The sequence below is a fragment of the Mauremys mutica genome, chromosome 20 (genome assembly GCF_020497125.1).
Source record: "Mauremys mutica isolate MM-2020 ecotype Southern chromosome 20, ASM2049712v1, whole genome shotgun sequence".
Taxonomy (NCBI): domain Eukaryota; kingdom Metazoa; phylum Chordata; order Testudines; family Geoemydidae; genus Mauremys; species Mauremys mutica.
In genome coordinates, this window is record NC_059091.1 from 14742725 (window position 1) to 14765166 (window position 22442).

Consider the following 22442-nt stretch of genomic DNA (forward strand, 5'->3'; position numbering starts at 1 on the left):
TTGGATGCTTAAAGCACATGGGATCTAGAGGTTGGTGCCCACACAGAAGTCTGGTGGGTGCCCAAGAGAGAGCATTGGCTTAGATCTGTGAGCACTCCACATCTTGGAAATGCTGGATTAGAGGTAGAGTGACCAGATAGCAAGTGTGAAAAATCAGGGTAGGGGATGGGGGTGGTAATAGAAACCTATATAAGAAAAAGCCCCAAATATCAGGACTATCCCTATAAAATCGGGACACCTGGTCACCCTAATTAGAGGGTCAGGCATGTGGGCAGAGACGAAGAGAAAGCTCCAGAGGGTGAGAAAGTGCAGATAATACTTAGTCCTGCCATAAGTGCACGGGACCAGACTAGATGATCTCTCAAGGTCCCTTCCAGTCCTACGATTCTGTATATTAGAAAACTCAACAGCATTGGCTCTGCTCTAGGGGCAGCAAAACACTCAGGACCTGGTCCTGCTCTCACTTACACTGATGTGAAGCAGGAGTGAGTTCAGTGATGTGACAGGAGCTAGACAGAGTGAGTGGGACCAGAGTCAGAGAGAGGACATGTCTATCTGTCACACAACAGCAATCTATTGCTCGGAAAAACCCGTGGGTGGGACTGAGGGTGACAAGGAGCTAACTGTGAATACCTGCTGACAGGCCCCATTTCCTAACACCTCTGGGCTTCTCTTTGAAGCCTCCACACTCTCCATGGCAGGAGGGAGACATCTCATCTCTTAGCAGAGTGTGGTGAGGACCTGCATGTACCTCTGCTGTGGCTGGCTGTGCACAGGAGGTGCTACTGTGAGCGCAGCTCAGAAGCTAATGTGGAGCATCTGAGTAACAGGCATTGTGTGTAACCAAAAAGCCACAAGAGTGAGACTTGATCTAGTTCCCTTGCTCTGCTCAGGCCTCCTTCTGTAGTAACTTATCTCCACAATCATGAACTCTGGAACAGTAGTGAAGTGTCATTTCAGCCCATGTGGGACCAGACTAGTTTTCCAGTTACAGCTGCTTGACATTTTTCAAATGGACATTTTTTTCCACTGAGAAATGGCCTTCTTCCAAATACGTTTTCATAAAACTTTGATTTTTTTAATTTTTTTGGACCAAATCAGAAACCATGCAGCCTTTTTCTTGATTCTTCCTTTTTTTCCTGTTTTCTTTTGGCTTTTTCCTCTCCAAAGTAGCTGAAATCCTATTTTCCTTTCCTGTCATTTCTGAAAATTGAAAACTTTTGAAAACCAGATAAACGTTTAAAATAGTTCACAGAATATGATAAAGCATTGTGAAACAAACCCAAGGAAGTGGGTTTTTTGTTTGTTTATTTGTTTTGTTTTTAACCATTTTTAGTTATAATATGGCTTTGCCAGCTAGTTTGTATGGGGCAGAGTTAAAAAAGCATGCTCTAAGCCACAGGCTACAGAGGCCATTGCCCAGCTAATGCTCTTATGTCATATTTTTTAGTTTTTGAACGATGAGTTGTTGGTCTGGATGCAGGAATCCCTGGCTGGATTCTCTGGCCTACTTATGCAGGAGGCTGGACTGGATGGTCAGAGTTTAAGGCCCTTCTGGCCTTAAAAACATCTATGAATATTGGATGTCAAGCATCATTATTGGATCCACAATGAAAATCCTGGGACAGAAATCAACAATCCCCAAATTCCTCCACCTTGCACTATGGAAAAGTCCATAGGTCTCCATCCCTGGGGAAATGGGTCCTGAAAATCTGGAACACAGGGGCCAGAGAAAGACTTTAGGAACCTGATGAACATCCCCCCACATTCAGACTGAGTCAAATTCCACATTTTTACTACGTCCTAATGGAACAAAAACCTCAAATCCTCTTGAGCTTAATGAATCGGGTCTTCCTCAGCTGTGTCCTCTAGGTCCAACATCTTTCAGCCCACAGCCCATTCAGCAAGTCTGAAAGATATTAAACATTCTCAACTCCCATGGACATAATGGGGAAGGGCCCTTGATGATACTCAGAAAGTGCTCCACACCTTACAGAAGTGGGCCCAAGGAGTGTAACTGGTAAAGGACTTGTGTCACATGTAGGAAGCCCACAGTTTTGGGAAATTAAACCTTCTTGGTTTCGCCCATCACAAAAGTGGATAATACTGTCTGATCCTGCTAACATACTGCTCTTTAATTTATCAATTTGTTTCAAAACCTCCTCTATTGACACCTCAGTCTGGGACAGTTCCTCAGATTTGTCACCTACAAATAACGGCTCAGGTGTGCAAATCTCCCTCCTATCTTTTGCAGTTTCATTCTGAAACTAACTCCAGAAGCTGCCAAGGCCTGTGAAACAACATCTCATTATCATGGAATTGTGACATAGTAAAATGCAGACTAATGAGTAGCTGTGTCATCCCTGCCGTCCAACCCGGAGTGCCCTTTACAATGCTTTGATGCTGTAGCTTCCAGCATGGATTACTCACAACAAGCAAGTTACTCCCACCTATGTTTGTATGCTGCAGGCAGCCAGCCACACTTTGGCTCTTACCAGCCTGAATTATACTGCAGGGTGACCCCAACACACTCCCAGTCCCAGATTTCCTCCCTCACTTCACTCCCCCAGAAATGTATGCCTTGTACTGCCCAGCCCTCTCCTGGACAATACAAACTTATCTAGGTTCATTATTTCATCAATGGAAATAATAAGCACACATTTTGTTATCCCACATGGAGTTTCCCAAACAAACACACTGGATTAGATAAAACAAGTTTATTAACTACAAAGAGAGATTTTAAGTGAATAGCAGTAATGAGGCAGTCACAGGGCAAGTATGCCCCATCCCCTTTTGGGCAGGGCAAAGGCATTGCAAAGCTGAGGCTAAGTCCACCCGACCAACCTTAACCTCAGGGCAGTCTTGTCTAGTGGCCAGAGTCAATACAGATGTCCTTTCTCTTCAGGCTGTGTTGCCCAATGGTCAGAGACAATATAGCTACCATCTCCCTCAAGGCAGCAGGCCTAATGGTCAAAGTCAGTATGGGTGCCCTCTCCTTCAGGGCCATGTATAGAGACCTTCCCTCAGAGGGCTATATGGTCTAGCAGCCAGAGTCAATATAGATGTCCTCTTCCTCAGGGCTGTGTGGCCTAATGGCCAGATTCACTATAGGTGCAGTTTAATGGTTGTAGAGGGGATGGACCACCACCCAGGGTGGGTGGGTGGAGGGGTAGAGGGACCCAGACCTTCCCTACTCCACTGGGTCCCAACCCAAGGCGCTGTCAGAGGCTAGTGTACTCATCACTGTGTCAGAAGGATCCTACAACCAGTTCTAAACCCAGACCAATGTAAAGTCCCCTACTTCCTACCCTGTCTCCTGATATGGCAGTCTGGGTGTCTCCAGGTCCCTCAGCCTATGCAGCTCTCTGCGGCTCCACTCTCTCTCAGGTGTCCTCAGGTAGCCAGGTATCAGCCTGGATCTCAGCAGCTCACAGACTGGAGCTGGCAACATGCATCCTCCCTCCTTAGCAGTCAACCCCAACTGAGCTGACCTACTCCCTTTTCTACTGGTGTTCCTGTTGGAGCATGCCCAGCAGAGGTGAGGGGGCCATGGCTTCCTCAGAGCAGAGTGCAGGGTTAACCCTTCCCTGTCCAGTGTGGGGTGAATATACCCCATTGCACAGACAATGGTTACAAGAAAAGTAAAGATAAAATGCAATTAATGCCTAACTTAACAAACTATTTTAAATTCAAAGTGGGGCTGTCAGTTAATCGCAATTGATTAACTCAAAACAAATTACAGTAACTCCTCACTTAAAGTCCTGGTTAATGTTGTTTTGTTGTTACCTTGCTGATCAATTAGGGAACATGCTTGTTTAAAGTTGCATAATGCTCCCTTATAACGTTGTTTGGCAGCTACCTGCTTTGTCCACTGATTGAAGAAAGAGCAGCACGTTGGAGCTAGCTGGTGGGGGCTTGGAACCAGGGTGGGCTGACAGCCCCGCATCAGCTCCCCTAAATTCCCCGTGTGGCAGCTGCCCAGCAGGCTATCAATTGCCAGACAGTTCAGCTGTCCCTCCCTGCACTGCTGTGTGCTGCTCCTGCCCTCTGCCTTGGAGCTGCTCCCAGAGACTCCTGCTTGCTGTGCAAGGTGGGGGTGGAAAGAGGGGTGCAAATATCAGGGTGTCCCCTTCCCCCCCTGCTCCTGCCCCTCTGCTCCTTTACTCCATCAGGCCATCTCCACAGAGCGGGGGGAGATGGACACAACAGGGCTCAGGACAGAGGGAGCTTGCTGGCAGCAGCTGCTGTCTCAACTTGCTGATCTACTTAAAAAGGCAGTGTACTTAGAGTGGTGTCAGCATACTTAAAGGGGCAATGCATGTCTCTCTCTCAGACACTCTCTCTCAGTCTCTGTCTCTCTCTACCATGCTGTCTCCCCTCCCTCCATTCATGCTGCCTTGTAGAGTGTGAGGCTACATTAACAACAATGTGTTAATCCTTGAAGGCTCAGTGGAGTGCTAGTTCATTATTTAGCAGTAAGGCATTCCTTGGGAAATATCCCACCCTCTGACTTCATCACCTCAACCAAGCTTCACAATCATCATTCCTGTGTACAGTATTAAATTGTTTAAAACTTATATTGTGTGTATGTGTGTATATATATAAAAATAATATATCTCATAGAGTTGGAAGGGACCCCAAAAGGTCATGGAGTCCAGCCCCCTACCATCACTAGCAGGACCAAGTACTGATTTTGCCCCAGATCTCTAAGTGGCCCCTTCAAGAACTGAACTCACAACCCTGAGTTTAGCAGGCCAATACAAAAACCACTGAGCTATCTCTCCCCCCAGATAGATAGCAAATATAGTCTTTTATCTGGTGAAAAAAATTTCCCTGGAAGCTGACCTCCCAATTTACATTAATTCTTATGGGGAAATTGGATTCGCTTAACAGCATTTCGCTTAAAGTAGCATTTTTCAGGAACATAACTACAACATTAAGTGAGGAGTTATTGTAACTCAACTAAAAAAAATCATGCTTAATCACAGTTTTAATCGCACTGTTAAACAATAATAGAATACCAATTGAAATTTATTATAAACATTTTGGATGTTTTTCTACATATTCAAATATGTTTATTTTAGTAACAACATGGATCACAAAGTATTTTTTATTATAAATATTTGCACTGTAAAAAACTAAAAAAAGAAATAGTATTTTTCAATTCACCTTATACAAGTACTTTAGTGCAATCTCTTTATCGTGGAAATGCAACTTACAAATGTAGAATTTTTTTGCTACATAACTGCACTCAAAAACAAAACTATGTAAAATTTAGTACCTAAAGTCCACTAAGTCCTACTTCTTGTTCAGCCAATCACTTAGACAAACAAGTTTATTTACATTTACTGGAGATAATGCTGCCCACTTTTTATTTACAATGTCACCTCAAAGTAAGAACAGGTGTTTGCATGGCACTTTTATAGCTGGCGTTGCAAGGTATTTATGTAACAGTTACACTAAACATTTGTATGCTCCTTCATGCTTCAGAGTTTTAGGGTGTCTGCCCTTTCTTTTTATAGTATTGTCCCCTCTCTGAGAAGCATTTCCAGCTGGGAGCATGGCAACAGAGAACTCCATGCTGTTTCTTTGCTAAGATATAGATTTTTCACACATGTCCCTTTTCCTGCCAAAGAATGACCATTGGCCTTGTTTACATCTGGCTGGGGGGTCAGCTTGCCCTTTGTCTCTGAGGAACTGGTTTGGTCACTCCCGAGGCTTGGAACATGTGATAGTAACACCACACAGTGGAAACTTATAACTTTCCATACACAGTTATATTTTACCAGGACAATAATGACCAGAAATTATGAGTTTTCAAATGATACCTCACGAGGCATACTTGTACAAAGATTATCACAACAGTGGACACGGGAATATTCTGTCACAGGGATGACTTGCCAATGCCATGTGTTAGTGCTACAGCATGATAGTGTGGCAGCAGGGAATGGCTCTCAGTGAGATGTATAAGAACTGGCAATGGTGGCGCAGAGGCAAAGAGAGTCTCCAATCACTGGGACACCTTAGCAGGGTTCAGACAAGGTTGGACATTTGGATGGATGACATGAATATCCATTTAAAACAGTCAATATTGAAATAAACAAGAGCTTTGCCAGAGGTAGAAACCTCCTGCCTCAGGGCATGAGTAGACTGGTAGCTAATGAGGACTGGGAAGGAACTTTGCCAGAACATAAGAACTGCCATACTGGGTCAGACCAATGGTCCATCAAGCCCAGCACCCTGTTTTCCAACAGTGTCCAGTGCCAGATGCTTCAGAAGGGAATGAACAGAACAGGGCAATAATCGAGTGATCCATCCCGTTGCCCACTAGCTTCTGGCAGTCAGAGGTTTAGGGACTTTTGAGCATGGGTGGCACGTATAAGAGGCTTGGGGAGGCTAAGCCTCCCCCAAAAAGGCTGGCCATGCAGGGGGCAAGAAATACTGGATGCAGGTGCAGGTCACCTCTGGCCTGCCACTTTGGAACGCCGCCACTGGAAGCTCCCTAGAAGCAGAGGGACCCTGGCACCTGGACTGTTGCCCTGCCTGTGCTCCCCCGCAAGACCCTGCCCTCGCTCTGCCTCTTTCCCTGAGTCCCTCCTCCATAAGCGCTGGAACTAGGGATGCTGGGGGTGCAGGAGCACCCCCTGGCCTGAAATGGTTTATATTATATACAGGGTTTAGAGTTTGATCCAATGGTTCTCAGCACCCCCACTATACAAATTGTACCAGCACCCCTGCCCCCCTCCGCAGGGTGACCAGATGTCCCAATTAAATCAGGACTGTCCCGATATTTAACCCTTTGTCCCACGTCCCGATCAATGTCTGATCGGGATGCCATTTGTCCCAATATGCAGGAAAGGAGGTGAGTGGGAGGGAGGTGCTGACTCTGTGGGGAAAAATTGCAGCCAAGCTCCCACCTCCTCACCTCCTTCTTCCCCCCTCCCCCCAGTGTGCTGCATCCCCACTCCCTCCCCTTCCCAAGCTGTTTGGCGGCGCTTAGCGCTTTCCAGGAGGGAGGGTGGAGGAGCGAGGACATGGTGCGCTCAAGGGAGGAGGTAGAGAAGAGGCAGGGCAGGGGCGGGGACTTGGGAGAAAGGGGTGGAATGGGGGTGGAGTGAGGGCGGCAGCTTGGGCGGGAAGAGGCGGGGGTGTGCGAGCACCCACCCGGCAGAGGGGAAGTCGGCGTCATAGGGGTGAATGGCAGATCGGGGGGTGAAGAGGCAAGCAGCAGGAGAGGAAGGTGAAGAGGCGAGCGGTGGGTGCGGGACTGAGGAGGGATGCAGCAAGCCAGCAGGGGGCTGGGGAATGAGGAAGGGCGCGGTGGAGGGGGGGCGGAGTGGGGAGGGGGCGGGACCTGGGGCAAAGTGGGGGCGGAGCCTGGGAGGAGTGGGGGTGGACTGTGGGTGGGGCTGATGGCACCCCAATATGTCCCGATATTTTAGTGTTGTGATCTGGTCACCCTATCTGCCGGCCACTCGCTCCTCTCCGTCCCTCCCCCATCACTCTCTCTTAAGGCCATAAAAAAGTGATGGGCCCACGACCCCCTGGCTCCCCCTGTTCTGGCATCCCTTAGCTGAGTTGCTCTACCATCAGCTTGCACAGCAGGAGGAGAAGTCCCACAGCTGGGCCAGGCAAGGAGAGGCTGTGTGTGCTGATGCTGGAGCAACTCAGCTAAGTGGTGCCAGGACTGGGGAGGCAGGTGTCAGGGTGCCATGGCCCCATCATTTTTTTCCTGCCTTAGGGGCGAGCGACGGGGGGGGGGCACAGAGGAGTGAGCGGCGGGCGGGGGGGCTGCAGGAGGAGAGGCAGGGTTGGAGCAGGAAGAGGTGGAGTGAGGGCGGGGCTTCGGGGGAAGAGGCCAGCAGGGATGTAAAGAGGTGGAGCAAGGGCAGGGCCTGGGGGCAGAGTTGGGGGTTGGGGCCAAGGGCACCAGTAGCCCTCACACACACACCTTTTAGGGAGCTTCTGGCACTTGCATAAGCCTCCCCAAATGAAAGAGTCCTGCACCACCTATGACCTAGAGCATGGGACTGCATCCCTGACCATCTTGGCTAACAGGCATTGATGGACCTATCCTCCATGGACTTATCTAACTCTTTTTCTTAACCCAATTATACTTTCAGCCCTCACAACATCCCCTGGTAATGAAGAAGTGTGAAGAAGTACTTCCTTATGTTTGTTTTAATTAATTTCATTGAGTGACCACTTCTTCTTGTTTTATGTGAAGGGGCTAAGAACTGGAGTTGCCAGTTTTGTTTGGATGTATTCCTGGAAATTTCATCTCATGACATAATCTTTAATTAAAGACAATCCTGGAAGGTTGGCAATCCTATTAATAATACTTCCCTATAACTGTCCCTAGGGGCAGTTTATCCCATAACTGTTGTTGCAGTGTTCTCTCACCTTCTCCTGAACCATTTAGCGCCGGCCACTGCCAGAGTCACGATATCGGAGTAACTGGATCACTTCTCTGATCCAGTCTGGCAATTCTTCTGGTCCATCATTCGAACCTTTCACATCAGCCAGGTTTCAAGCCCCTGATTTAGTAAAAATGTCTTAGACTGTAAGCAGGGCAGGGACTCCTCTGTCTTCCTGTGTGTTTGTATAGTGCCTGGCACAAATCATTATTATTATTAATATTAATAATAACAATAAATAATAGCATAAAAGTCAGAAAGATGCTTCTGTTTGTATCCAGTATAGTAACCATAGGAGGATGCTGCCACCTAGAGCTGAAATTTGTTCATGGTTATAGACAGGGAGACACAGATGCACCAAAAACCCTGTATCAACCATAGAATCATAGAATATCAGGGTTGGAAGAGACCTCAGGAGGTCATCTAGTCCAACCCCCTGCTCGAAGCAGGACCAATCCCCAGCTAAATCATCCCAGCCAGGGTTTTGTCAAGCCTGACCTTAAAAACCTCTAAGGAAGGGAATTCCACCACCTCCCTAGATAACCCATTCCAGTGCTTCACCACCCTCTTAGTGAAAAAGTTTTTCCTAAGATCCAACCTAAACCTCCCCCAATGCAACTTGAGACCATTGCTCCTTGTTCTGTCATCTGATACCACGGAGAACAGTCTAGATCCATCCTCTTTGGAATCCCCTTTCAGGTAGTTGAAGGCTGCTATCAAATCCCTCCTCATTCTTCTCTTCTACAGACTAAACAATCCCAGTTCCCTCAGCCTCTCCTCATAAGTCATGTGCTCCAGCCCCCTAATCATTTTTGTTGCCCTCTGCTGGACTCTTTCTAATTTTTCCACATCCTTCTTGTAGTGTGGGGCCCAGTGAAGTGTAGATAGCAGGTATCAATTTTTCGGGTCTGTAAACATCATTTTGGCAAATGGAGCAAAATTTGGAATTTAAGGAAAAAATCTGAATTTTTGAGAAAGGCAAAAATAACTAATTCTTGAGCTTCAGACAGAGTGCCCACCCTATACTGCCCCTAAGGATCCCCATGGGCAGTAGGCAACCCTTGGGAAGTTATTCCAATAGTTAATTACGCTAACATTGTTTGAGGTTACCTGAGGTATCTGGAATGCACCACTATCACCCACTTACCTACGGGCAACACAGTTGCAGGAGTAACACTAGATATAGATCCTACCCTCTGCTTTGTAAAGTGCTGAGACGAATGGCTGCAAGGTGCTAGATAACATCTTTTATGAATTATAATAATATTAACTATATTATTATTAATTTTCCTAATTGTCCTGTCTCAATTGTTTCTTTCCACTCTCAATCCCAAATTACATTCCCAGCAGTTGGGGGGGGAGGGTAAATATACAGTTTACCCTGGCTACTCTCTCAGCATAGAAATCTTGTGCAAATATAACCACTACTATCGCCAATTTATCTGGAAAAATCTGACTTTGTGTTACACGTTTCACATGTGGTCATGTGTTGCAGACATGTTGCAGACATGATCAAGTATCATATGTGTGATGGTGTCTCATGTACATTGTGCCCATGACTATGTTGCATACATGTTGCAGACATGATTGTCACCTGTAATGTGTGTCATATATTTTGCACATGTGACTATGTGGCATACATGTTGAATGTGAGGCTGTGTTGTATGTATGTTGCATATATCACTATGTCCAATGTATGTTGCATGTGAGATCGTGTGTCATATGCATATTGCACATGTATCCATATGTTGCACATGTTGCATGACTGCCATGTGTGACTGTTGCATACACAGCCCTGTGTCACACACACAACTAGGTGCAGCAGGGATGCTACACCTGTGACTGTGTGTTGCATGCTGCACACATGACCATGTGTAGGTGCATGTTGCATGTGTGAATGTGCATTGGGTACATGTGCGCGTATAGTGTGTTGTGTGCATGTGTGACTGCATTAAATGTCTTTTGATTGTGTGTTATATGTCTAAGGCTTTTATGATGCCATGCTGCATGTATGCTACACGTTATGTATTGTTTGTAATGTTCTTGTAGCCATGTAGGTTCCAGGGTATGAAAGACAAAAGGTGGGTGAGGCAATATCTTTTATTGGACCAACTTCTGCTGGGGGAAGAGACAAGCTTTCCAGCTTTGCAGAGCCCCAGCCCTAAAAAAGAATTCTGTGAAGCTGGAAGTTTGTCCCTTCCACCCAGGGTAGGTGGTCCAATAGAAGACACAGCTCCCATGTGCCATCTGTCACACGTCACCCATATGTTGCACACAGATTGTTTGTATGACTGTGTCGCATATGTAGTAGGAAGAGGGCCTGAAACATAAGGCCTTGTATCAGAGGCCTGATATGAGGCCTAAGTCCTGGGCTAAAGTAGTGGTCAAAGCTTTGCTGATATCAAGCAAAATCAGGCTGTGAGATAGAGACAGGCCCTGCTCACAGAATCTGGCAAGAACAGGGCTGATATTGCAAAAACACACATTCCTAAGAGGGAGGGTTACCAAATAGCAACCGTGAAAACACGGGACAGGGAGTGGGAGGTAATAGGTGCCTATATAAGAAAAAGTCCCCAAAAACGGGACTGTCCCTTTAAAAACTGGACATCTGGTCACCCTACTAAGGGGTGCTAAGCACAGAGCACTCACGCAAACACATTCCAGAAGAGTGGTACCAGAACACCTTGATACCAACACATTCCCTAAAGAGAAAAGGAACATGCTGACCCATCCCAAAGATAAGGTCAGGATGACAGTGTGATGGATAGAGATGTACAAGGTGATGGGTGGTAACTAGCTACATCAGAGGGTGTCAACTAACTAACTATGTCAGAGGGGCAATACCTAACTTGTTTGCATTTATGTATAAAATGGAATATCAGAGGGAGTGTCTTTGGCCAGCTGAGGGGGAAATGGAAAGTCCCGCCATTCACTGAGCCGCGTCCATTGTCACAGACATCCATGTCTTAGTATCCTCATAGAGTCTGCGAGGTGCTATTACCTTGCTTCGTCAACAGTAAACCTGGCCGGGCACTTCTGCAAATGAATGGATCTTGTGGTAATTGGGCAATTCACTTGAGGTCTGCTGTGCCAGCTCTCTGAGCAGAGCTGGGACAGCACATAGGGAGAACACACACATGCAGCCAAACATCTGATGACAGCACACATTTTTCATGTGTTGCATGAGTATTCATGAATACATTCTGCACCCATATCTATATGCTGCATATGTTACATGAGTGTCCATGGGCACAGACTGTACCAGTGTCCACACTTCACATGTGTTGCATGAGTGTCCATGGGCACAAACTGTACCCATGTCCGTGCTGCATGCATGTTACATGAGTGTCTGTGGCACAGACCATACCCATGCCCATGCTGCACATGTGTTACATGAGTGTGTGTGCACAGACCGTACCTGTGTCCGCACTGAACGTGTGTTACATGAGTGTCTGTGGGCACAGACTGGACCCCGTGTCCTCACTACACATGTGTTACAAGTGTCCATGGGCACAGACTGCATTCGTGTCTGCGCTGCACGTGTTACATGAGTGTCCGTGGACACAGACCAGACCCGTGTCTGCGCTGCATACATGTTACATGAGTGTCCGTGGGCAGAGACCAGACCCGTGTCTGCGCTGCATGTGTGTTATATGAGTGTCTGTGGGCACAGACAATATTCCTGTCAGCACTCCACGCATGTTACATGGGTGTCCGTGGGCACAGACCGTACCTGTGTCCGCGCTGCACGTGTTACATGAGTGTCTATGAGCACAGACCAGACCCGTGTCTGCGCTGCACGCGTGTTACATGGGTGTCCGTAGGCACAGACCGGACCCGTGTCCGCGTGTGCGAGCCGCGCCCCCGATCCCGGCTCGCTCCCCCCGGCCGCCAGGGGCGCTGCGGCGGCTCCGGGCGGAGTGGCTGGGCGGGGCCGGACGCTGGGTGAGGCTGGGCGGCCCGGCGCGGCCCGCACAGGCCGGGCTCTCTCATGGCGGTGAGCCGGGCGCTCGGGCTCCGTCTGGCCTACGCGGCGGCAGGCGCCCTCATGGGCCTCTCGGCCTTCCTCACCTGGAGCCTGGCGCCGGCCTTCCGCCAGCCCGCCACGGCTGCCGCGGGGGGGCTCTCCGGTACGGGGGGTTCCGCTGCGGGGTCTCCGGTACGGGGGGTTCCGCTGCGGGGGGCCGGGCGCGTGGGGGGGAGGGGTCTCCGGTACGGGGGGTTCCGCTGCGGGGGGCTGGGTGCGGGGGGGGGGGTGCTGGCAGGGAGTGTGGGGGCTCTCTGATACGGGACTAGTATGTGGGGCACGAGGTGACGCAGTGGTATATGGGGGCTGGGCACAGGTAATGAGGGGCTGTCCAGTATGGGAGGTTATGGTGGATCCCTCTAGTATGGGGGACTGGCGCAGCCATGGGTGGGCATCTGTGGTATCTGGGAAGGGCAGGTGTAGGCATGAAGAGCATTTACAAATACCTAGGAAGCAGGGGGGCTCCCTGATATTGGTGGTGTCCTCATGCAGCTGGGGCGCCAGGCATACTGTGGTCTTTCCAATTGGGTGGGGGGGGGCGAGGGGTTCCAATACTGGGGACACAGTACAGGCAGTTGCTAGGGCTTTATTCTCTGGGATGGGACCTGCGGAGTTTATGGGGGGTCTGGCCTGTAGCTACTGCCCAGGCCTGCGTGTCTGTTGGGTTGTGGTGTGTGGGACGCAGCCCCCTATGGTCAGGGGCCCTTGCATGTTGCACTTCTGGGACCCTGTGCTGAGAGATCTGTTAGCCTTACTGTGCTGGGGGGTTATACTGTATGTACCCACCCACCTGGCTGGGGACGACTAGGTGCACCTCACTGCCTGGCAAGGGATGGGATGGATTCAGGCAGGTCCCCAAAGTGCTTTCATGAGCTAGTAACTCTTTCTCAGTGACCTGGAGCAGTTTCTGATCTTGTTGTGGCTTATTTTATTTATCATCTGCGAGGCTTCCTCATGGGGTTTGGCATTTACTTAGTTTGCAGCAGATGAGGCTAAGTATAGCCCACTGCCACTCCCCTCTAACCAGGGCTCAGCTTCCAGTAGTTTCAAGACTGTTCCTGTCAAGATGGAGGGTTGTATGCTGGGATTTATGCTCCACCAAGTTTGCTGTTAAACGTGGCTGTCCTCTGCTCCACTTCATTCAGCCCTCATACTGCTGGGAAGATCCTAACGCTGCCCCTTTGGAGGAGATTTGGAGTCCCTGCAGATGTATACAGGCTATTAGAATAGCCCGTTCTGATACTTGTGGGACTAGATTTATAGAAAGCTTTTTGTTTTTGCTCACTTAGGTAATATATTTACAGCTGCCACTCTCAAGATTGTTAGGGTTTCATAATTACAAGGTAGTTGTAATAAGCTGCTCATGTAATGGTAGATGGGAGTGGGATCTTAAGTGGTGTAATTCTGCTTTTGGGTGTGTTCATTTGTCTGTGGGAGGATTCATAGATTTGAAGGCCAGAAAGGACCATTATTTTCTAGTCTGACCTCTAGCATAACACAGGCTGTGTAACTTCACTAGTAATTCCTCCATCAAACCCATAACTTTTGGGTGAGCTAGAGTAAATTTTATAAAAATGCCTGGTTTTGATTTAAAGACTTCAGGTGATGGTGAAGCCACTAGGCCTCAAGGTATGTTGTTCCAGTGGTTAATTCCCCTTACTGCTAAAAAGGTATGCCTTTATTTCTAGTGTGAATTTTTGTAGCTTCAGTTCCTATTCTGGAACTCATTATAGTGGGTTGTTGTTTTTTTGCTAGACTGGAGAGTCTAATCAGTCGGATCAGAAATGTCTTCCCATGTACATATTTTTAGCCGTTGGTCAAATCACCTCAAGATCAGCAAGTGGCACCATGTAAGAGGGAGACAGTAGAAATAAATGGAGTTCTTAAACAGCAAACAATCTACTTTATATGTAGTCAGGGCAACAGAGATACTTCTAAGGATTTTGTGGGAATGATAGAGGCTCCTTAGGTGTCTGAACCTTAATGTTGCCATTGCTAACTCTTTAAAAGTGTCAGAGCATTATCTGTAGCTGGTAGTAATCAAAGGCAGTAGGTCAGTGATTTCTGCAAGACTTCTGAGAGAGAGGGGAAGCCCTTATGGCAGGGGTTCTCAAACTGGGGGTCGGGATCCCTCGGGGATTATGAGGTCATTACATGGGGGGTCATGAGCTGTCAACCTCCACCCCAAACCCTGCTTGCCTCCAGCATTTATAATGGTGTTAAATATATTAAAAAGTGTGTTTAATTTATTGGGGGGGGTGTCACACTCAGAGGCTTGCTGTGTGAAAGGGGCCAGCAGTTAAAAAATTGAGATCCACTGCCTTATGGTTTCAGTGTGCTAGTCAAGAGTGGGAGAGGTATGGAAACTTCATCACAGTCTACATTAAGGACTGTTAAAATTCACCAGTTATATCACACAGGTTGCCAGCTGAGCCAAAGTGGGCTGCACTTTTTGTTAAGTGAACAGCCAGGAAAGGTTATTGGGATCATGAGTGTCTCAACTGGGGCTGAGAAATGGATGGAGGGAGGGAGGGAGGAATAAGTTTGGCCTGTGAGGTAGAGTAGGGTAATGGAGAGGCTACATGGTGGTCTCACTGAAAGTTCTGATTACCTATACAAAAACTGAAGAGTTTGCAGCAGATGTATAGGGAGTCCCTCCCTGAATTTTTGCACATGGACCTTTAAAACTTTACCTGGTAGGATTCTGAATTTTCTTTAGTGGTGTCCCTTGAAATCAGGATTTTTAAAGGACTATAAGTGAGACTTATAATGCACTGTTAATGTCTGATCCAAATTGAAATTTGCCATTTAAAGTGGTGGTGTCAGGTTTACGTTAACTTCTTACCAAATGTGAAAACTCAGTAAATAAGTTTATTTTTTTTACTTAAATTATTCAATTCTTCCCACTTCCTGAACCTCACTGCTAACAGGTGCTGATTTTTCTCTTGTGTAGCACATCAGTCCCTAGAATGTTGTTGCAGCAGCTCCTAGCTATCTCCTACCCGTGCTGCTGTTTTCTCTGTGAAAGGCTGAGGGTGGATTGCATATCTAGTTTATGACTGTGGGGTTTTTTTGTTTTTTGGTTTTTTTTGTAGATGAGGATTGGAGGCATTTTTTACCACTCAGACTCCAGGCACGCTTTTTATGAACATAGTCTCAATTCAATATCTGATTAGGCTAGCACAGATATAGGCAACCTATGGCACACGTGCCAAAGGTGGCATACGAGCTGATTTTCAGTGGCACTCACATTGCCCGGGTCCTAGCCACCGGTCCAGGGGGCTCTGCATTTTAATTTAATTTTAAATGAAGCTTCTTAAACATTTTTAAAACCTTATTTACACTATATACAACAATAGTTTAGTTATATATTATAGACCGGGGTAGGCAACCTATGGCACGGGTGCCAAAGGCAGCATGCAAGCTGATTTTAGTGGCACTCACACTGCCTGGGGCCTGGCTCTGAGTCTGGGGGGCTCTGCATTTTAATTTAATTTTAAATGAAGCTTCTTAAACATTTTTAAAGCCTTATTTACTTTACAAACAACAGTAGTTTAGTTATATATTATAGACTTATAGAAAGAGACCTTCTAAAAACGTTAACATGTATTACCGGCATGCAAAACCTTAAATTAGAGTTAATAAATGAAGATTCGGCACACCACTTCTGAAAGGTTACCAATCCCTGGGCTAGCCCAAAATATGGCATTTGGGGGTGGGGTAGGGGGATGTAATAAAAGGCTGGGATTTTAAACCTTTTATGGCTGCTGTGGTAAACCCAATATTCTGGCTAGTCCTTTCACTGAAAATCTATTCTGTTAGTTCTAGGCTGCGTGTAAGGTACTGGTGAGTCCAGAATGGCTGCTGTCTGCCTGCACAATCACTGTGTTTTATGAACAACTTAAACCTTAAGTTCTCATTTTGTAATGTTATCTATCACACTCACAAAATAAAACTGAATAATTGAAACATGGAATTTAAACTACAAAAAGTCTAGTCTTTCACATTTTCACAGTTTAAAAACAGTGTCCAGAGCATTGTGTTCAGAGTATAGTTCTGCGGGATGAACAGTGTTCAACAAACCTGTCCTGATTTGAGAGCTCTGTGCTCTTGGTTGTTGGTTTGACAGATATCAGCATTCAGGGACTATAAAACCCTTAATTGTGGACCATGGATTACTGTCTCAAAATGACAAGGAAGAATTGAAAGCATCCCTGAGTTTGTTAAAAGTTTTGGATTGGCAGCTTATGTTTTATCAGCTGTTCACTGGAAGCTTTCACAGTTTTAGTCACCACAGGTACTGAAGGGGTCCCCATTTCCTGAGACTTCTTTGGTAACATCATCTGCTTTGAGAATTCCCATTGGGCTGTGTAATTCAGGGTGTAGCAAGTATATAAGGGAGGGCATAATTTGAAGATAATGCAGTTTCACAGATGTCTGTACACTTTGAAAATTTTAGTCCCAAATTCAGTGTGACAGATGATTTTGAGTGTTTTAGTTTTTGGAGTGCTCTGCATGTAATTCTGTAAAGAGGTCTCATTTTCAGAAAGTGTTAAACACCTGCCTTCTGAAAATCAGACCCCTTTAAACTACTTGGTAATATTGGCCGTAATTAATAACTCTGATATGTGACAAGAGAATTCATATCATTCTTGTCAGCTCTAGGAGTAAATGTTATCAGCAGACACTTTATTTAGCTATGTCGGAATATATATTACTCTCTCTATACAGTTATTTTCAGAGTAGAATTGCATGTTTAAAAGTATATGGATCTCTCATGTATTCTGCCTGAACTCTGGAAAACCAACACTCCAGTGTGTTTCTGATGCCCTGTCCAGTACAGCAGCAAGTCATGGAGCTTCTGAGACACACGGGATACAGATATTCCTATTTGCCAATAGTCCGTTCCTTCCCAACTGACTTTTCCTCTGTGTGCCCTACTCAAGCCTGGTCTACACTAGGCGTTTAAACCGGTTTTAGGAGCGTAAAACCGATTTAACGCCACACCCGTCCACACTGAGAGGCCCTTTATATCGGTATAAAGGGCACTTTAAACCGGTTTCTGTACTCCTCCCTAACGAGAGGAGTAGCGCTAATATCGGTATTACCATATCGGATTAGGGTTAGTGTGGCCGCAGATCGACGGTATTGGCCTCCGGGCGGTATCCCACAGTGCACCACTGACCGCTCTGGACAGCAATCTGAACTCGGATGCAGTGGCCAGGTAGACAGGAAAAGCCCCGCGAACTTTTGAATATTTCCTGTTTGCCCAGCGTGGAGCTCCGATCAGCACGTGTGGTGATGCAGTTAAAAATCAAAATAAAGAAAGAGCTCCCACATGGACCATGCGGATGTGATCGCAGTAAGGGCAGGCAAATCTGTTCTATCAGCGCTCCATTACAGAAGACAAAATTCAAAATCATTTTTAAAAAATCTCCAGACAGACGCCATAGCAGGGACTCAGCGCACTGCTGCGTGACAAGCGTAACGGAAAGCCAAAGAATCAAATGGACGCTCATGGACTGGAGGACTCAAGCTATCCCACAGTTCCTGCAGTCTCCGAAAAGTATTTGCATTCTTGGCTGAGCTCCAAATGCTTCATGGGTCAAACACCGTGTCCGCGGTGGGTCAGGGCATAGCTCGGCAATCTACGCACCCCCCCCACCCATCCCCAGAAGTGAAAGGGAAAACAATCCTCTCTTGACTCTTTTACATGTCACCCTATCTTTACTGAATGCTGCAGATAGACACGATGCTGCAGCACTCAACACCAACATCCTTGCTCCCCCCCCCTGCCATGGGTGGCTGATGGTGCAATAAGACTGATATCCATTGTCATCATCAGCCTATTGGCACATGGGGCAGTGCAAAAGGACTGGTAACCATGCCGACTAGCATCCGTTAGGTCGATCAAGGGTGCCTGCCCCTAATTTTTCCTGGTAGATGGTGCAATATGGCTGGTAACCATCTTCATCATAGCAACAGGGGGCTGAGCTCCATCAGCCCCCACCCTTCATGTGTAAAGAAAAGATTCAGTTGCCCCTGGACTAGCAGTGGGATGCTGGGCTCCTCTCCTACACACTGCTTAATGTCCTGTCTGGACTATCATAGCAGCTGGAGGCTGCCTTCCACTCATTTCTCACTAACAAGTCACTGTGTCATCACACAAGTGGGGGGACAATGCTATGGTAGCCCAGGAAGGCTGGGGGAAGAACAGAATGAACAGGTGGGGTTGTTGCAGGAGCACCCCCTGTGAATAGCATACAGCTCATAATTTCTGCAGGATCTGACACAGAGCAGCTGTGCTCTCTGGTTATGATATACAGTGGTTCTCTAGTACACTTGCCCATATTCTAGGCAGGACTGATTCTATTTTTAGATACCAAAAAGGAAGGATTGACTCGGAGTCATTCCCAATTTTGGCTTTTGCGCCCCTGGCTGATCTCAGCCAGGGGCACTTATAACAGCAGCAAATGGTGCAGTGCAAAAGGACTGGTAGCCACGATCATCTTATTACCAATTTATGGTATGGTAGATGGTGCAATATGGCTGATAACCATCTCTGCTGTCATGCAAAAGCAAAAGCATGCTGCTGTGTAGCGCTGCTGAATCGCCTCTGTGAGCGGCATCTATTACACATACGGTGACAGTCACAAAAGGCAAAACAGGCTCCATGATTGCCATGCTATGGCATCTGCCAGGGCAATCCAGGGAAAAAAGCCGCGAAATGCTTGTCTGCCGTTGCTTTCCCAGAGGAAGGAGTGACTGACGACATTTACCCAGAACCACCCGCGACAATGATTTTTGCCCCATCAGGCACTGGGATCTCAACCCGGAAATTCCAAGGGGCGGGGGAGGCTGCGGGAACTATGGGATAGCTACCCACAGTGCAACGCTCCAGAAGTCGATACTAGCCTCGGACCGTGGACGCACACCACCGATTTAATGTGTTTAGTGTGGCCGCGCGCACTCGATTTTATACAATCTGTTTTACAAAACCGGTTTATGCAAATTCGGAATAGTCCCGTAGTGTAGACGTACCCTCAGACTGCACACTGAGAGCTTTTGTTCCTTGCTGATTGGAGAATCAGACAGAGGTGCCACTTACCTGCCCTATTCTCCTGGTTCTATAGAACTGTTTGGCATACAATAAATACAAAAGAGGTTAAAGAAAAACCTATTTTCTACTGCCTGCACACATAGTCCTCCCGCTTTGCAATGGGGTTTCCAGAGCCTGCTTCTTGACTGGGTATTAGTGTGAAAGGCAAAAAACAATATCAAAGCCATTCCAAACTGTGGGTCTGAGGTTGTCTAGATTGGCATTTGTGGTTCTATTATAACTCTGCTTTGCATCACAGTGCAGACTGCATTCCAGGAATATTGTGAATCTTCAGTTAGTGAAGTTGTTCACTACTCCACTCTTAAGAGGATCCCACTATATTTAGGCAGTAGTGGCCCCTTAAGTCTCAAATAAACAGTGCTTTAGTTTAATTTTTGTCTCTGGGATACTTCATTAAATAGATTAGTCTGTTTTTATCTTAACTCAGTAATTGTTTCCATTGAGAAGAGGTGGAAGGAGAGGAATTGGGCAAGCTTTTGAAAAGTTCCCTAACTTTAGAAATTTCACAATAAGCTGGTGAGGAAAGTAGGTGCCTTTTTGTGACTTTCCATATTTTTAACAGGATCTTAAATATCAAATGACTGCTGGCTAGCTAATGTTTGTGACACAGCCCACAAAGGCTGGGAGGCATCGTGTTTGTGCTGGTGCAACCCATGCTGCTGTGAAAATGCAGAACAGTCCGTGCTTCGGATCAGAATATGCTGGCTCTTGGCACAAACTTTCTTTTAACTTAAATGTATCTGTTGCATTCACAAGCTTCAAAAACTCATCCAGGCACCTGAATGAGAGTTGTAGGTCTGGTATTGTGTATGTGGGAGAAGATTGTTGAGTATCTTTGGCAGCCTGGCAAGCAGTTCCTCATTAGCATGGCTCTGATTAAGCCAAGAGTTTGCCTACCTGTTTGTTTTATCATTTTGTATTTGTTTGTACTTATTTATCTAGCTTTAACATCTTTCCACTTTACCCTCACCTCTTGCATTCTTGTCCTCTTCCATCTCTTGAACGTCCAGATCTGAGAGATTGCCAGTATCAGTGAAATTAATTGCTTCACTGACTCTAATTTCCTCCTTTCTTGTTTGTTTGTGACATCAACTCCTTTTCAGGGTCTGTTTAACCAAATGCTTTTTCCTTCTTTCCTTGATTGTTCACTTTTCTTTCTATGTCTGATTTAAGAATTTGGTAGGCAGTGTCAAGTATTTCTCTCTTGTGGAGCCTGCTCCTCAGTGTTTGTAATCAATTTATTACAGTCTAGACACTGGCTATGTTTTTCGGTTACCTATGATATTTTATTCCCCACTGCTCTATGCCTTCTAATCTGCCTTCCCCTGCTGGTTTTCATTAACCTGCAGTCCTTTTCAGGTGTTCCTGTTCTACACGTTTTACTTTCGGCTGCATACTATTTATTAAGGTTATATACCATTGCAAAGATGTGGAAACCCGGGTGCCTATAGGTTGGGTCCAAAATCCATCTTCCGGTACCTAAAGAACAGCCTGTTTTTCAAAGGTGCCGAGCAGCTACATCTTCCATTGACTTCAGGAACTTAAATATGCACTTAGGCATCCATACTTGAAAATTGTGATCTGTATCAGCAGTTCTCAAACTGTAGCAATCTGAGGAGCCATTGTGATTTAAAATTTTTGGGGGACCCCCAAGTCATGCCACTCAGCCCCAGGCCCCACCTCCATTCCACCCCTTCCCTCAAGGCCCCACCCCACCTCTTCACGCCCCCACTCACTCCACTCCCCTCCTGTCGCTCACTTTCCCCCACCCTCGCTTTCATCAGGCTGGGGCAGGGGGTTGGGGTGCCAGAGGGGATGCAGGCTCTGAGAGGGAGTTTTGGTGTGGGCTCCAGCCGGGCAGCACTTACTTTGGGTGGCTCCCGAAAGCAACCAGCACATCGCTCTGGCAGCGGCTCCTTGGCGGGGGAGTGGGAGGGCATTTGGATAAATGGATAATTTTTCCATATTTTTAACAGGATATTAAATATTATACATAGAATTATTGACTCTTTGGAGATCCTGCTGACTAACCTAGGGCCTTAAGTATATTGTGCAACTCCATATGGATGTCTTGATTCTTGCTCAGAATTAAACAGAAGAATAGTCCACAGTTCTCAAACTCGGTCAGGACCCCAAAGTGGGTTGTGACCCCATTAAAATGGGGTCACCAGGGCTGGCATTAGACTTGCTGGGGCCTGGGGCTGAAGCCAAAGCCCAAAGGCTTAAGCCTTGGGTGGTGGGGCTCAGGTTACAAGCCCCCGCATCTGGGGCTGAAGGCTTTGGCTTTTACCCCCTGCCCCACCCAGGCAGTGTGGATTGAGCGGGCTCAGGCTTCAGTCCTCCCTTGTAGGGTCATGTAGTAATTTTTGTTGTCAGAAGGGGGTCATGGTGCAATGAAGTTTGAGACCCCCTGGAATAGATTGTAGAAAAAGGTTGTGTTTATGCATTAGCTAGTCTTTAAATATTAATAACTCTGGTTTAAATACAAAAATACCACAAATTCACCATCTAAATTTGAGGTGATGGCAGTAGAATGTTATGCTTTAAAATGGAGAAGATAAGCATTTATGGAAAAAAATTGAAAATAGGCAAAGAATGAAAAAATATACACATACACCAAAACAGGAAAATATGAATGGATATTTTTGTCTTGATGCCCCTTTCTCTCTCCTTTCGCTATTCTCTATTTAGACTACGTTTTTAGAGGCCAAGATCTGTCGTATTGTGTCTATGAAATGCCAGGCAAAAATAATAAATAATATTGTTGGTTTAGTTTGAAGTGCTGTATTAGATGCATAAAGCATCTGAAATCTATAAGTCTCATTTCCTGCTACTAAAACTGACTGATCAGACAGACTTAGAATTGAGCAAAGACTTC

At 46.5% G+C, this 22442-nt stretch overlaps 1 protein-coding gene and 1 long non-coding RNA gene across 3 annotated transcripts in view; one reads left to right on the forward strand and one right to left on the reverse strand.

Annotated features, from left to right (window-relative positions):
* Positions 1-427: 427 nt before the first annotated feature.
* Positions 428-3458, reverse strand: LOC123354093. The gene is made up of 3 exons (XR_006574620.1): positions 3309-3458; positions 1820-1909; positions 428-1203 (listed from the first exon to the last, which is right to left on the reverse strand). It is a non-coding gene; the product is annotated as an uncharacterized LOC123354093 (long non-coding RNA).
* An 8885-nt stretch (positions 3459-12343) lies between these two features.
* SLC48A1 (solute carrier family 48 member 1) overlaps positions 12344-22442 on the forward strand; it is a 28817-nt gene continuing 18718 nt past the window's right edge. Inside the window, exon 1 of one of the 2 annotated variants that reach the window (XM_044995041.1) lies at positions 12344-12576. In XM_044995041.1, the coding sequence (XP_044850976.1) occupies positions 12409-12576 (168 nt within the window). In that variant the 5' untranslated portion in view covers positions 12344-12408. The remainder of the gene's footprint in view (positions 12577-22442) is intronic. The other variant, XM_044995040.1, reaches the window with a different exon arrangement.